This window comes from Chelonia mydas, chromosome 4, assembly GCF_015237465.2.
Source record: "Chelonia mydas isolate rCheMyd1 chromosome 4, rCheMyd1.pri.v2, whole genome shotgun sequence".
Lineage (NCBI taxonomy): Eukaryota > Metazoa > Chordata > Testudines > Cheloniidae > Chelonia > Chelonia mydas.
Window position 1 is genome coordinate 36,400,043 of NC_057852.1, and position 16,754 is coordinate 36,416,796.

General features: G+C 41.5%; 1 protein-coding gene across 50 annotated transcripts in view; it reads left to right on the plus strand.

The window, feature by feature from the left end:
* The window catches only part of ANK2 (ankyrin 2), a 559,252-nt gene that overhangs the window by 353,320 nt on the left and 189,178 nt on the right, over nucleotides 1-16,754 (plus strand). For all 50 annotated transcript variants that reach the window (XM_043545376.1, XM_043545385.1, XM_043545350.1 and 47 more), the window contains exons 3-4: nucleotides 6,772-6,870; nucleotides 9,353-9,451. In XM_043545376.1, the coding sequence (XP_043401311.1) occupies nucleotides 6,772-6,870; nucleotides 9,353-9,451 (198 nt within the window). The remainder of the gene's footprint in view (nucleotides 1-6,771; nucleotides 6,871-9,352; nucleotides 9,452-16,754) is intronic.

The following is a 16,754-nucleotide window of genomic DNA, read 5'->3' on the forward strand; positions in this document are numbered from 1 at the left end:
CTATAGTGTATTCTGGTGTGGTCTCTTTCTTGCTCTTGCTGAAGATGTTCTACTTCTTATATATTCTTAAATATTTTTTGAGCAGGGAATTGAACCTAGCTGTCCTTCTTCTCAGGTGGGTGCCCTAACTGCAAAGCTATAGTTATTCTCACCCTTTCTCTCTGGTCTATGAATATTTAATTTTATAAATTAAAGTGGCAGCCACCACTGGGTTTGTATATGGCCCCTAAGTCTCCTTGTGAATCTATTTCCCAAAACTGGTTTTGGATTAAACTGCTTGGTGAATGTATGTTGAATTATTGAATAATTTCAGTCAACCCAAAACTCTATTTTTCAGCAAATAAACTATTTGTCTAAAAAGTTTCACCCTGCTTTAGTTACACAGCCACATGAAGAGCCTGAGTCCCTACTTTGAGAATAGCACACAGGCATTGAGTTAGTGTCCAAAACTCAGTCCCCCTTCAGATGGTTTTCCTTACTCTTAATTTAAGGTCCACAGATGTAGACCTCAGCCTATGCTTTCTCCTAAGTTTTACTGTCCTCTGCAGGACCTCTCTGTCCCTGCTCTTTTCTTCTAGTTCCTGCTGGTTCACACACAGACTCAGAAAACTTCCATAATTCTGAGTTGAAGTTAATGACTAACTTGATCTGGCCATGATGGTGAGTCAAAAGAAGAACTTTTGTTCTCTGTCCAGCATCCTGGCACAAAATGATGTCACTTCCTCTCACTGGCAACTTTAAATTGTTACTGTTTTGAATGTTTATATGGTTCAGTTTATAGGTAACTATTGCCCCATATACATTAATAATACATTTTAAAACATTTTTATAAACTCTTTCAACAATGAACTCAATAGGATTCCGAGGCCACCTCAGTCTTAGCTGGAGTCACTCTGGATTTACACAGGTGCCTTGCATTTGAGATATAGGAATGAATGTTAAAAATACTGAATATCAAAAAATTATTTATAGTTGGGACTGTAATTTTACAACATAGCTTTGAATGGCACATCAGCTATCTTGACATAGGACAATTCTATCAAAAGACAAAAACTGTAAAATCTGCAAGCACTTAGGGTGTATCAGTTGCCTGACATTCTTTAAAAGAGATGATAATTCAAAATGGAATATATAAGAATAATACCTGGTTTTGGCCTGAGCAGTTAGCCAATATTCGAGACCTTACGGGTTGATGCCATTAGAAGAAATTGATGATAGTCAGATATTTCTTTCATGCAATCCTGTTTATTTTCAAAGAATGCACACAAGGTCCTGATTTCCTGAGCATAATTGGAATGAAACAGGAGGCAGTTTCTTTGCTCACAGTTCTAAGTCTTTTCCTGGCCAGTACTCAGTCCAAAAAGCTTTTTCTCTCAAGGCCATGTTACCAGTGCTGGTCTTGTTGTCTGCTTGGCCTGCTGCCATCTCTGGCTGCTTGTGACTCTCACAGCCTCACAAAACAGCCTCCTGCCCTTGCCTTTGCATTCAGACCCAGAGAAAACCCTTTCATACCATATGGCTCAACTCCTACACCTGCCTTGGCACGCAGGTCAGTGATTTATATGGTGGCTTGTGTTGTTTCAGCTATTACTAAGCAAAGAGGCATTTAACTGCTCCCTCGTTTAGTCTGAATTGAAGGGAACTTTCAAACCCACCAGCACAGCCCATAAATCAAACACACACTCACTGAGAGCCACCCACCCCCCAGCATAACAATAGTGGTGATAGTGGTAGTGTTGTGTGTGAGTAGTAAGTCAGTAGGTTCACATAGCTTCATGAATTCACAGGCTGCAAAAGGATTAGAAGGAAGATGTCTGCACTTTCACAGCCTCATACAATTCCCCCTCCCCCCTTTTTTAGATTTTTCTCCTTTATTTCTTTGAGGTATTTTTGGGGGAATAGCCAGGCGGTTGGGAAGCCATGTGCTCCTGTCTACTCTGTGCCTCTCCCTGAACCTTTCCCTCTAGAGGGAGAACTTCTGCACACTTTGTGCTGTTCCCTAACTCCTCATGGCTTTCTCCATGGGTGGGAATGCATGTGTAGTCTTTTCAGTTTTGACCCAGAATGTAAGGAGACGTGTTTGTGAGCAAGATGATGTTTATATATATCATGGACAGAGACAAAACTCATTAAATTCCATAAGAATTATGCTGTGGCGAGATGCAGTGGCACTCTTCACTCAGCCACAGCATTGAATGGAGTGCAGCATCTGCATGTGGGATGAGCCACAACAGGCTCTTATTTTCCACTGTGTTTGCAACTTCTTCAGAATTGCCCTGGTAGTACACAATCCCATATGCACATGGCTTCAAGCTTCAGTGCATGGGTCACATTCTCCACTGACTTACACCCCATTGAACCTAACTAACTACAGGAGGGAAGTCAGTGACAAATTGGGCCTGATTCTTCACTTTGTCATTCTGGTTTAACACCATCATAACTCCATAGATTGCAATAGAATTGCAAGAAATAAACAGGAGTAACATACAGTGTTGAATCAGGCATAAGTCTTGTATTCTCTTTTGCCATCCCAGGCTGAAACTTGAATTGCAACAGAGCAGGACATTGACTTTTAATTTTCACACTTTTTTTTTTTTTCACAGAAGGAGAGTTTGTCTATAGTGGGACCAATATCCAGCCAGCCAAATTCCCTCTGGTTCATAAGTGACCAAACCAAAACAACCATTATCAGTGTCTTTTGAGCACATAAATAATAATACCTTGACTTTCTTTAACAATTTTATTCCAAGGATCTCAAAGTACTTTATAAATTAAATAAGCAAGATTCCCAAACACCTTATGGCATATTATTCTCTATATTTTACAGATGGGGTAACTGAGGTACAGAAAAATTAAGAGACTTGTCACAGGTCACAGAATATCAGTGGTTAGATATTGAAATCCAACAAAAGAACTCCCAGCTGTGTGCTCTGACAGCTAGACATTTCTGCCTCTGCTGGAAATCTTACAAAGTTTGTTTCTGTTTGGAAAATATAAAGCAATTTTCATATGGACTAAGTTCACCAGGTGATTCATCCTGTCCTGTTCTATTGGAACCAACAGAACTGCAGTAGTACTAAAACCCTGTTGATATCATACCCAGCAGAGGCAACCAGAATGAACTGCAATACATTAAAAGTTAAATGAGAACATCTTAAATGATCAAAATGTTTTGGTTTTGGTTTTGAAAATAGATTTTAGTTTCATTGTTGTTTGCAGTGTTTTTTTAGCTGTGTTGGTCCCAGAGTGGTATTAGAGAGACCAGGTGGGTGAGGTAATATTTTTTTTTTTTATTGGCCCAACTTCTCTCTCTTTCATTGACTTCACTGAGGCTTTTTCCACAAATCCTTTTAGCCTTTGACTGATTCTGACTTTGAGGATTTGTCTACCAAGAGACTTAGTGTGTGGCACACTAGCTTGTTAAGTACTAACTGGCTACATGGACCCTGCACACTAAACATTCCATAGTTGCTTTTTGAGACAGGAGTATGCCAAAGTGCATTACAGAACTTTTAGTGCACAGTAGCAGGGCCACACAGCAACGTAGTGCTTAGCAAGTAAGTGTGCTGTAGATCCACACCCTGGCTGTCCACACGCTAAGTTTCCATGCAGACAAGCACTGAGTGTCCTGAGACAGCAGTGGGCAGTAATAGGGGCCCGAAAGATCCTGAACATCACCGACAAAGTGCTGAACACCCACTGCTTCCACTAAAGTTAATGGGAGTTGCAAGTGTTTATCATTTTGTAGCATGTCAGGAAGTGAAAGGGGTAAGTCTATTGAATTACATTTCTGTTTTCTAATGTCATGAAAGACCTAAAGCAAAATGTGCACTTTCAATCTGAAATGAGCACAAAAAAGTTGTTATTCCTTACGGTAGAAGCTAATATTTACTTAAACCACATAGGCAAATATTCACAAATGTAAGGATGTTTTCTACACTTCATTCAAACTTTTTTTTTTTTTTTCACAGAAAGTATGGTTTGATTTTGGTTACACCTGTCAGTAAACCATCTTCATCAGAAGAGTGGGACTTTCTAGAGTTACCAAGCAACCCTCTGCCCTTCACAGTTGCTCAGAGACATGATTGTTTCATTAGTAAAGAATGATGCTGAATACAGGTTAAGTCGAACAGGGAACTTTATTAAATCCTGTGCACTGCTCTGCCCATGTGGCTAAGTTGCTTCCAACCTAACCATCCATTCCCAAGTCCATAATAATCCCTCCAGGCAACACAAACCCTCTAGCAGGGGAGCCACTTTGATTTACAGACCTTCTATCCTAAGAAATAGCAGGGATCAGTCCTATGGGTAGAAGAATAATTACAACATTGACTCTGGATGGGGCGGAACAAAGCTCAATTTAAAAGTGTACAGTTGTGCAGGTACAAAAGATGCAGTGCTTTCTTCTGATATTTTAGTTAAAAAGAGAACAGAAACAATTGAGCTATTTATGTTTGTAAAGCAGATACTGCATAGTCTTTCTCTAATCTTTTCACTGCCCCTTAATAAAGCATTTTATGTTGCAAACATTTTAAATGAATATTATGCGAAATCCCATACATTTCAATGAGATTTCACATAATCTATTCATTGTATTGGGGCTGAAGTACCTAATATGATATAATTAGGCATGTATCATAAGGTATACATTAAAATATTTTAACCTAGAGTGGTGTAGCTTTTTGTGTGGTGAAGCTGCTGTCCTTCCACTCTGTAGAGTATTAAAATGTAGGATATCTTGTTCCTGGCTATTTGCAGTCACAGGAATGTGTGGACGTATGTCACAAGCACTCACATCACATTCTTTTTGCCTACCCTACTACTTCACTGTTTTTTCATTGTGTGAGGATTGTAGAGTGTTAGCCATTGTCCGTATACTAAGACCTTTCGTTGTGATAAAACAGTTGTATACAACTGTAAGGGACAAAATCTCAATTTCCATTCCTGCACATAGAGTCCTATTGATTCTGAGTCTGTGGGATCATACCCAAGTATAATTATCTGACCTAAAATAATTAGAAGAACACTATACTTGTCTACTTAGAGAATATGTTTTTCAAAACTTTACATTACTGTAGGTAATAACATGGTCCCATGATACCCAGTAGTGTTAGAAAGAAACTGGTGTGTATGTATAATCAACTTTGTGACAAAAGCTCAAGTCACAGCTTAATAAGAAGGCATAGTACCTGCTGCTGAATGTGAATTAAGTAAACACATCTATCAAGTCTGCAGATCAATTTAGTGTAGCTCCTTCTGACTTTCAGTGCAGGACAATATATTTCAATGTGCTAAAAGAATTAATGAAACTTGTACAATGCCAGCAAACATCACAAATGTACAGGGTACATTTCCAAAGCTTAAAATCAGTACAGTGGGCCAGATTCATTCCTGCTGTAACTCCACTGAATATAACCTCAAAATCTGCTCACCATCCTCACCTGAACACAGGATCCAGTGGTGTTACTTCAGAAATGAATCTAGCTCTTTCTGTTTACAGCCGCTAGGCCTAGTGCCATTAAGTGTCTCCTCTCAGGAGCTGAGTGCTGTCAAATTCCAGCAGGAATTGCAGACCTGAGCTGTCTGTGATTGATGAACGAATAAAGACCAGAAGGCTGCTTGTTCGTTCATTCCAAGCCTTTAGCGCCTCCAACCAGCTTAGAAACAAGAGGTGTGACGAATATTATATAACTCTCAACTGACTGTAGACTGAGTGTCGTTTATGATGCTTGCAATATGGCAAAACAGCAGAGTGCTTGAGGGCAGTGGCAGTATTTATATCTGTCACCTGGCTGATGTACTGTGAAGATCATCATAGGACTGTGAAAAATAGGTTTGCAATTTAAGGGGAAGGTTTGGGGGTGAGATGTGGGGTTTTGGAAGGGCGATGTTTTATGGGCGGCATTTATTTGGGGCTTGAGCCACAGGGTGGATTTATTTGGGGAGATGGGGGGTTGGGATGGTGGGGCGATGAGTGGGGGACAGTGGCAGGAGGAGGTTTTATGGGGTTTGGTTTTACTTATGGGGTAGGGGGCTATGGTGTGTTTATTTGGGGACAGGGTTGCAGGGAGTTGGCGGGGTTTAAGCAGGACCTGGGAGGGTTGGGGGTTGGATGGGCGCTGTGGGAGAAACGGGTTGGAGCGCTATGGCAGGGGCAGGTTGAGTGGGGAGCTGTGGGAGGAAAGGTATCTGGGGAAAGGGGGCGGTATGTGTGTGTATGTGAGTGCAGGTTGCTATGTGGCAATGTGGGTGGCCACAGCTGGCTGTGGCTCTGTTTTGGCTCCCTCCTCTCGGTCCCTTTCCCCATCTGCTCTCCTCCATCAGTCTTGCTTGCTTGCTCCCTCCCTCCCTTGCAGGCACCAGCCCCGGCTCTGCTCATTGGCACTGGGGAGGGATGGACTCGCTGCCACACTAGGGCATGAAAGAATGAGATGAGCTCAGATAATATGGTAATGGGGGCCAAAGAAGTATCCAAGGTAGTCCTGTTAGTGAATACAGAGTTATCAAAGAGGGGGATATTTGCCTGCTGCAAAATATGGTTTGTAATTATGTCCTTGTTGCCATAAGAGAAGTGTTGTTACTGGAGGAGCTTTGTCACAGAGTACTTGAGCTCAACTATTGTAGTAAGAAATATTGGGGCTTATGCCGACAGATAACTAGAAGGTGAACCAATATTCTGGACATTAATCTTCATTTTTTACTTGGAGAAAGTGTGCATGTGTATCTTTACAAATGTGGCGTTTTTGACTGGTATGGCCCTTTTGCTTACAGAATGGACTCAATGCCCTACACCTGGCTGCCAAAGAAGGCCATGTGGGACTGGTACAGGAGTTACTGGAAAGAGGGTCAGCAGTGGATTCAGCTACTAAGGTAATATGTGCATGTTTGTATAGTTCATTTACAAAGCAAAGAGATGAAAGAACTAGAAGTTGATATTTCCCCTTGTTATCCGATGGACAGTGCAAATAGTAGGAAATTTTCAAAAAACTGCAATATAAGAATATAATAATAAGATAAATACCTCTTTGATAAAGTATAAGGTGTTAATTTCTTCCTAAACCACAGGACCAGATCTTCCACTGGTGCAAATCAGTTTACCTTCATTGACTTCAACTTACGAGTTTGATACAGAAATTAAAGGGTTGAAATTATGTGGCCTGTGTTATACAGGAGGTCAGGCTAGGTGATCACAATGGTCTCTTCTGGCCTTAAAATCTGTGAATCTATGAATCAGCTGAGGCTCCTAGACTATAAATGAAGATGAGGACTGAAAAGTATGTGTACGGTGGGAGCCCTTAAAGTTTCACTATCATGAAAAATTTTACCCTTTTTAGTGGCGTTTTTCATTAGAGAGACAAGGAATATAGCTGACCAACAGTAGACTATTTCAGAATAGTGAAAATGTATAAGGGTAACATCTGCAGGTCCCTATGTACGCTGCAATACAATGGGACCAAGTTCTGCAGCCATAATTTCTATAGTATAATTCATCAATGTTATTGTCAGTAATGACTAATTCTAAGGAAGGGTTTTCAGCTGTGCTCTGTAGATACCTGGGCTGTATGGCCTTCAGCATACGTTGTTGTTGTCTAGGTGGTCTGGAACAGAATCTCTTTTCCCTATCCAGTGCGTGCCACAGAATGGAGAACATTGTAGTCAGCTTCAGCAGTTCATTTTCTCAGTTTTCCAGAGCTGCTCTATTCTCTAAGCATCCCAGCTGACCAGTCTGTACATCTGATTACACCTGCTCCTTTTCTGCAAGCTGGACTCTAGCCCTTTCTCCCTGACCCCTTTCCTATCTGGTTCTGTAGAACAGTGAAAGGAGCATACACTGTAATCCCAGTAACTCCCCTGAAAGCACGTCCTAGTGGGGCAAAGAGAAGGTAAACAATGCTGAGCACAATAATCCATTCTGCAGCAATAATGCTGAATTTTGTGGATTCTTGGGAAAATGCCCATTTCCACAACTGTACAATAACAGGGTTGATGGCGCTGTGAGTCAGATGAATGGGGAAGATCCCTCCTCTCAGAGCTATTGTTTCTGGCTCTTTGCAGACTTAGATGCACATTAATTATGCTCGGTTCATATTTCCATGGTTATCTTTGCAACTATTAGAGCTAGAAATATAATTTAAGAAAAACAAAAGCTGAAATTCTGGAGCACTATTCTGTAGCAAAAAGTGAATTCTCTGCCACTGCAAATTATGGAGATATAGTGTAACATGGTTATTCACTTATTTTGGCTGATGAGTTCTGACATATGGGGTAATGTTTCTAGAATCTTCGTCAAAATAAGTCTAGGCCCTCACTCCAAACTGCTTCTCCCCACCCCTGTGGACACCTCATTGATGGAGACCTAAAGATTCCCTCATTTTACCTTTCTTTAATCCACCCTTCTGACCATGAGCCTTACATTGAACCATGTTTTTTTCTAGCCTAGATGGGACTCTTTTAAGAGTACATTAGCATGTAATTGATCAGTGAAACGATGTTAGATGTGGGATACTGCCTCCCCCAGGAACACCTTGGCTCACAGTGGGGCTGGGAATGAAATGCAAATCTCCAGCAAGGCTCTACTGCTCTAGCTATTTGTTTGATTAGAGAGAAGTGGGTTCTCCAGGAAGCCTCCATTGCACTTTCCCCCCATGTAACAGCAACCCTGCCTTCAGCTGAGAAGGGCTGTCTCCAGTGCCATTAATGCCAGTGGGAGTCCCTTGAGGACAATACGAGGTGCTTCCTCCCTGCTTTGCCTGCTGCCTCCACCATTCTTCCAGCCCTGGTTACAGTCAAGTCATCGTGTTCTCTCCTATGCACACTTTACTAAGTGCCAACAAATAGAAAAAAGAGTAAATTCTCTTCTCATTACTTTCACATTTAGGGTTTTTTTGTCTCTGGTAACCTGGTTCTTTCAGCAAAGTACTCAGTATTCAGACTGTTCTTTCAGCCATGTACAAGGAGATCTCACTTTATTGGGTCATGTAGGATGATTTAGAAGGCTCCTAGATCTCTGCTCTCTTTTGGAGAGTACATCCACTGAGCTAAAGGAAAAACCTATCTACTCCAATTCTTTGTTAAACATGAAATAAACCAACAATTTGTTCCATGCACCAGCCAACCCCTATTCCAGAACTCCACCCAAAAGGTTGTAAGAATATATCCAGGGGAGTTAACATGACAAAACCCCTTTGGAATGCCCTTTGGTGGCATATCCCAGCTCTGTCCCATGCAATGTCCACAATGCTGTGTACACTATAAGGTAGAACAGTGGCCTATGAAGTAATGCATGGAAGTAGTATTGTGTTCTGAATATCATAATGATTGTTAATGAAGGATCGTTTCTTTTACATAACAGAAAGGGAATACAGCCCTGCACATTGCTTCCTTGGCCGGACAGGCTGAAGTTGTCAAAGTTCTGGTTAAGGAAGGAGCCAATATTAATGCACAATCTCAGGTATGGTGATGTTTTCCCTCTATTGTAAGTATAATTTGGTGAAGTTTTGTAAAACAAACTTAAGGCAATAGGCAGGCACAATACATGTTTCCCCTGAACCTAATCCTGACAAATCAACCCAGCCTTGACCTGTGTCATGGATGGTATTCCTTAGTATGTGACTGTGAGTATAAGTACCCAACTGTATAGAAAGAAGTCGTCTGTTGTTTATGTGATGCCTAAATTAGGATTGTTGTTGACTGAGATCACCAAAGAGAATTTTTCCTATGTGTTCTAGCAAACCAGGAGCCTCAAATAATCCCACTATGCTAAGATGTTTTAAAATAATGTTTGTCTTAAATTCTGACCCTGTCAAGCTGCCTGGAATGGCTCACAAGCAAGAGTACCCAGCTCAGGGCAGACGGTGAAGAAGCAGGGCACAAACCCCAAACTGGTTGTGAGTTCTATACTTCGATTTCACCAACCAAGAATCAAGTGTAAACTCCTCAAGCACTATAACAGCCTTAACATGGGCTCACAGACAGTCCCCTGGGGTACTCTGATCTATCTTGCCACCCGGGTTAGCTTGCCTTTGTGATAAATGGTCCCTTACTCCAAAAATCACAACAGTGTTCAAGTTAGTCCCAGTCCCAAAAGACCAGTCACTTACCCCGGATAAACTGCAATTTTGGAATGCAATCCAACTGTAATAAAAAGATCTATTAATCTCTGGCATGAAGATTGGCTACTCTTCCAAAACGTACCAAAGATCATAATGATGTCCTTACAGAATCTGACCAATGGTGAAATGCTTGAAGGTAGACTTCTCTCCACATTTCTGCAAGGCTGTAGTAGCAATGGCTGTCTAGTTACTGCTATTTCAGACTTATAAACAACATGTGTTAGGTTCTCAGTAGAAAAGAACAGACTGCAAGCCATGTAGATGGTTTGTTTTCAGAGATAAGCACCTCCACCCCCACAAACAGATTCACCTAGTGGTTATCGTTATTTTTTTTGTAGCAATTTGCAAAGTTATCACAACACAGTATTTCAAATACTGCAATTGTTTGGAATCCTAAACAGAGGGAAATAATGAATATCTCAGACAGCATTGTTTGGTATGTGTTGGTAAATGCTACTCTTTAACGAAGACCATTGTACATAAACATGTATAATTGAAGTGGTGGGGTGGGTGGGTTGGAAAGTGATCTACTGTATGTTAAAGAATCTGGCATCCTTATGCATAAGATCATTATGCAATGTATAGTGAGCCAGTGGCATTCTCTGAAGTAGGTCATCAAGCTAAATACTACTGCTGAATTTAAAATATGGCTGGTAATGTTTGCACAGTAGCTTTACAAGCGAAGACCATGAGAAAAATGAGTCATACTTGAGAGGGTTAAATTAAAGCCATGCTAAATTCTGCCTCACTCTTAGTGAACGTGGGCTAGATCAGGGGTCTGCAACGCGGCCATTGCGCCCGCAGGGACAGTTGTGTGCGCCCACAGGACACTGCGCCGCCAAAAGGCCGCCGCCAAGCATGACCGCCGCCAAGCATGACCGCCATGAGAAGCATTGCCATTTGTCGGCAGTATTTTGGCGGTGGCACTTCTTGCCACTGCTGCTTCTCAACAGCACTTCAGAGGCGTGGTGTCTGGCCACAGTCTTCTGGGAATAGGAATATGCTCTTCCCACAGAAAGGTTGGGGACCACTGGGCTAGATAATGGCCCTCACCTCCATTCCTTTTGTGCTGCACAAATGGGGATGGGGACAAAGAAGACAGAGAGCTGCCTTAACAAAGCAGCTGAGGATTACCAGGTGAGTACCCCAGGAAGTGTAAAGCTGGCACACTTGCCTTAATGCCACATGCTTCCCCTCACTCCAGCACAGGATATGTTTGTGGGCAGGGAGGTGCATAGGTAGAGTCAGAGGTGTCAGTGGATGTGGCCATGTAAATTTTATAGCTAGTGTTAATTAGAGAAGCTCTAAACTATGCCAGGGTCCAACCAGTCCTTGATCGGCTCCAAGATCTTCCCCTGACTGCCTGAGTCGCACACTGAAAACAGCTTAATCAGACCTGGAGATCTGGCATTTCATTGTGTGTAATATCCTGTCTGTTGCAGGAGATTGTAAGCATGCAATGACCAGTGATGCAGGCAGAAGGCAGTAGACTAACCAATGTATTTATAAAATGAATAGCTCTGTCCCTACCTTCACAACACTCGCAAAAAGATCAGGTATTTGTTTCTGTTGTTTTCTTCCTAAAAGCTTCTTTGCTAAGGAGCTCTAAGGACAACTGATTATCAGCTACACCCCATACTTCAATTTCATGTAATTGAATGCTGAGGAATGCTATAATGTTGTTTCTCTAATTCAAGAAATGAACAAGTTGCTTTCACAGAATCGTAATTGGATAATTATTACACACTTTCATAAACTTTCATAAACTGTTGGTTCTAAAATTAGGATTTCAGCAATGCTAGGAGAGATCAGCTTGGAAATATAATTGTTTTAAAAATCAGGAACACTTTTTAATATGAAAAAAAAATGTGTTTTCTGCCAAATCAGGTAAACATTTTCACAGTGAGCTTATAACAGCCATTGCAGTTTTATGTTCCAGATTATTGTTAACACATGAACGTATCCAATCATGCCAACAAGCATTTGCTCCTTGAATTTTTATTCAAATGGAATTGACTCAGAGGATTAGGACAGGCAATCTGACATGCTTTCATCTCCTGCCCACTGAAACCTTTATGTATATGACAGTAGTTTCAACATTCATAATAATGGTGAGAGGGACTGTTTTACCAAGATATCTGCTGGAAAATCTATCCAACAAGACATTTACCACTGAAGTCATTTTCAACTTTGTGGAGGATAGCTCTTAGAGTAAAAGTGAGAGCAGCACCAAAGGGATAATGCAACCTGAGACCAGACAAAACTAAGAAAGAGGAAAAGGTAATAAGCGGAGGAGGAATTCACAGGCTAGTGATCATAAATAAGGTTACATTTTAGTCACAGGTATTTTTATGGTCACAGGTAAAATTCATGGACAGGTCATGGGCAATAAGCAAAAAATCACGGCCCATGACCTGTCCATGACTTGTACTATTTACCCGTGACTAAAACGTGGGCCGGGGCCCTCGGTGCTCTGAGGGGGGTGGTCTGGGGGCACCACGGGTGCTGGGGGGGTGGTCCAGTACCCCTGCTGGTGCAGAGGGGGTGGGTTGATAGGGCTGGTAGACTCCCTACCTGGCTTCGCTTGTCTCTGCAGCTCCTTGGGGGAGGGAAGGCCAGGGGGGCTATGCGCGCTGCCTCCACTGAGCTCTAGTTCTGCAGCTCCCATTGGCCAGGAACCAGAGCCAATGGGAGCTGCAGGGATGGTGCCTGCAAGCAGGGACAGCACCCAGAGCCCCCTGGCTCCTCCGCCTATGTCAGGAGTTGCAGGGTCATGCCAGCTGCTTCTGGTAAGCCCGCCCCCTCCCTCCAGGTAAGCACCGCCATGCACCCCAACCCCCTGCCCCAGGCTTGAGCCTACTCCCATACCCAAACCGCTGCTAGCCCAGGGACTGCCCGATTGTTCAGGCAGCCCCTCACCCAGCCGCACTGGCTGCTGCAAAAGTCATGGAGATCATGTAAAGTCACGGAATCCGTGACCTGTGACAGACACACAGCCTTAATCATGAACTGATTTGGAGGCTAGTTATCATGAACCAATCAAATCTTCATAGAAAGAAAGTTAATGGCATTAAAAGATTAAGGGCCAAACTTTTCTCTTCTCTGTAGGTTCTTATATTACATTGATCACTGCATTATCTGAGTGCCTTCCAGAGTCAATATTTGGCACTGGTGAGGCCTGAGAGGGAGTACTGTGTTGAGTTTTGGGCACCACACTTTAAAAAAGATAGGGACAAACTGGAGAGGGTCCAGAGGAGAGAAACAAAAATTAGAGATTTAGACGTATGAGACAACATGACCTATGAGAACAGGATGAAAGTATTGGGCATGTTTAGTCAAGAGAAGAGAAGAAGGACCCTATAAGTCTTTAAATATGTAATAGGTTGTTATAAAGAGGATAGTGAGCAGTTGTTGACCCATGGCTACCAAGAGTACAACAAGAAGTAATAAGCTTATTTTGCAGCAAGGGAGATTTAGTTGAAATATTAGGGAAAACTTTGTTAACTATTGGGATAGTTACCCAGGGAGATTGTGGAATCCCCATAATTGAAGGTGTTTAGGAACAGGATGTCCAAGTTGTATTTAATGGTGTTGAGTGTGGGGAGATGGAATAGATGATATCTTGAGGTCCCTTCCAGTTCTACTTTTCTGTGGTTCTGTGAAAGCATGAATAACTCAGGCCAGGTCATTGTTGGCCAAGATGAAATGGTGTCTCCTAGCCAACCAGAGATGATAGAAAATATTACTCATTGATGCTGCTTTCTGAGAGGTCAGCATCAGCAAGGAATCCAAGAGTATTCCTAAACTATGAACTAAATTAACCAATTCTGGGTGTATACCTTCAACCAAAGGAGATTACACCATGACGGCAAGCTCTGCCCATTAGCATCACCTCTTTCTTCCTCAGGTTCAGTTTCAGCCACCTGTTTCTTATGCATGAGCGTATCTCATCCAAGCACAGGCCATCTTGGTGGTGGTCATATGTGGTGAAGGATAAGTACAGCTGCTTATCATCTGCTTGTTGCTGGCACTTGAAGCCATGTCATCCCACCAGTTCACCTAGTGTCTTCATGGAGGTGTTGAAAAGGACTGGAGAGAACCACGAGTAAGGGATCTAGTGAAAGAGTTTCCCATCACTATTTATTGGGTGGATCCCCACCAGGAAGAACTCAAACCATTTTAGTGCATCACCCTCTATCCCTGCCATCTCTCCTTACATTAACAGACATCCCACTTGGTTTGAATTAGAGGTTGACTGTCTCAGATGTGCACATCATTTCCTTGATTATCTACAAATAGACTAGACAAAATACTGAGAATTACACAGTAGGAAAGTAAGAAGTAAGAAAGAAATGGGGTAGATGATGTAATAGATTTTCCCATTGCTAGCAAATTCTTATTATATCTGTGTGTGTATATACCTCAAGCAGTTAGTGTAAAATAGACTTAAGGATCACCTGGAAAGTGAGTAAAAGGGATGGATGGTCTTTTGGTTAAGCACTGAACTAGGACTCAAAAGCTTCGGGTTCTCTTCCTAGGTTTGCCATAGACTTCCTGTGAGACCTTGGGCAAATCACTTAATTGCCCTGTGCTTCAGTTCCCCATTAATAAAATTGCTGTGAGGTTCTCAGAAGCACACCTACACATAAATAAAACAGAAGAAGCTAAACATTTAATGAAAGACCTAATCTCTGGCTAAAAGTGTAGGTTTTGTGGAAAAAAAATAAGATTGTTATCTAGAGAATGGAAAAGAAGGTGATTGGAGAGAATGGTACCAAGAGTATACTGAATGATTTGTATCTAAACTTCCCAATAGGAAATACAGACAGAAAAAGGAGGGGGCTAAAAGGACAATGGAACAATGATCTCTAGAAAAGTGTTTTTAATAGACGTATTCAGAAAAAGACAAATCAAGAAATAAACGGGATGAATACAGTGAGTAAAGAGAGCCAGGTTATGAGGCCTCTGTAGTGGCTGAAATTCTGGGGCTCTGATTCTTAGACTTACCCTGTACTTCATTTTTAAAAATAGGCACCACATTAGTAACATCTAAGTCTTACTAAGTTGCTGTTATTAAGGATGAATTACATACCCTCCTCAGCATCTCTGCTATTTCACACTTTATTTCTTTCAAACCTCTGGTGAATACGATCCAGTGGTAGTGACTTCTTGCCATTGAGTTTCTCAAGTTGCTCCATAACTTCCTCTTTAGAGACATCAGTATCTGACAAGGTCACACTCCTATACCATAAAAATTGCCTTAGCGATGGAAATTTCCCACTGGCTTCTATATAGACTGATGGAGAAAGAGCGGAACTTCTCAATTCTCTTTTGTCCTTTTTTTTTCTTTTGGTTTATAGAGTGTCTGCCATCAAAAATGTTTACACTTGCCAAAATTGATATCTGAAATACTGTAGTTATTTCCTTAAACTTAGAATAAGGCAATAATGAGAGTATCTCAGGAAAATGCGGATTTTTGTTTAAATAGTGACCACAAAAGACGCACACACAATCTATTGTCCCCCTATCTGGTAGCGGCTGAGTCTGTGATTCTAAAGTTTTTGTTCTGTTTTGCCCTTCAGCCTTACAGGACCCATTTTTTCCCATGAATTTTTATGCAGAACTTCCAATTTTTAAAATCTGCTACTTTAAAGTTAATAATCATCGCTGTTAATTTTAGAGAAGTGCTCCTCTATTCTGATAAGCCTAATTGTGAAGTAATTATTAATGGAATGCTTATACTCTGACCCATGCATATTACTTGAGGAGTAATAGATACTGTCCTGTAAATACTAAAATGAGTGGCTCTAAAATGCATCATTTAGGATATAAAAATTACTAATCCAAACTATGCCCAATTTGTGCCATCCTGTCAATATAGTGTGCAATGGAGTGATAAATTTGCTCTTAATCATACAAATGTACTTTTCCCCCCTGGCTTCCTCCCTTGATTTGTGATCATATTCCCCCCGCAGTCAGGATGAAGTCATCCTGCTGACGTTCACATGTGTCAGACCTACTCTCTCCTTGATGTGCTATGGGATGGTGTGATCTTTAGTAATGCACATTCCTTTCTCTTGGTGAGCTCAGTGATACTTGCCTACAGCTCTTTCTTGTAAGCATAAAGATAGACAATGGTTCATCACTTAATAGCACAAACGTTACTTAGTAACCATCCTTCCAACTTCCTGTCAGTTCATGAGGTAACTGCACAGGGAGGGAAATGAATGACTTCTGATCCAGAGTCTAGTCAATCCAGTAGAAAGATTCCCATTGACTTGGATCAGGTCCTTTGATTGCATTCTAAAACGTAACAATATACTTTGACTTTGCATTGATTCTCAGACTGGTGTTGGAGGCAGTGGTTGCTTCATGGTTATAACAAGGTACATTTTCCTGTTTTATTGTCATGAATAATTTGTATCCAGTGCCAGTAAAGAATGAAACTCTGAGATCAGATAATGTGGCTGAATTCATTTGAATTAAAAAGAGAGGTTGCATAAGGTAGGGGATGGAAGAGTTTATACGAGAAAATTTTATATAGCAATACAATAATTGCAGACATGGACAAGTGCACTTTTTATTTGCCAGCACACAAGTGCCAGTTGAAGAGCTGCAAAGCCAATCTCTAGTTCAAGGTTT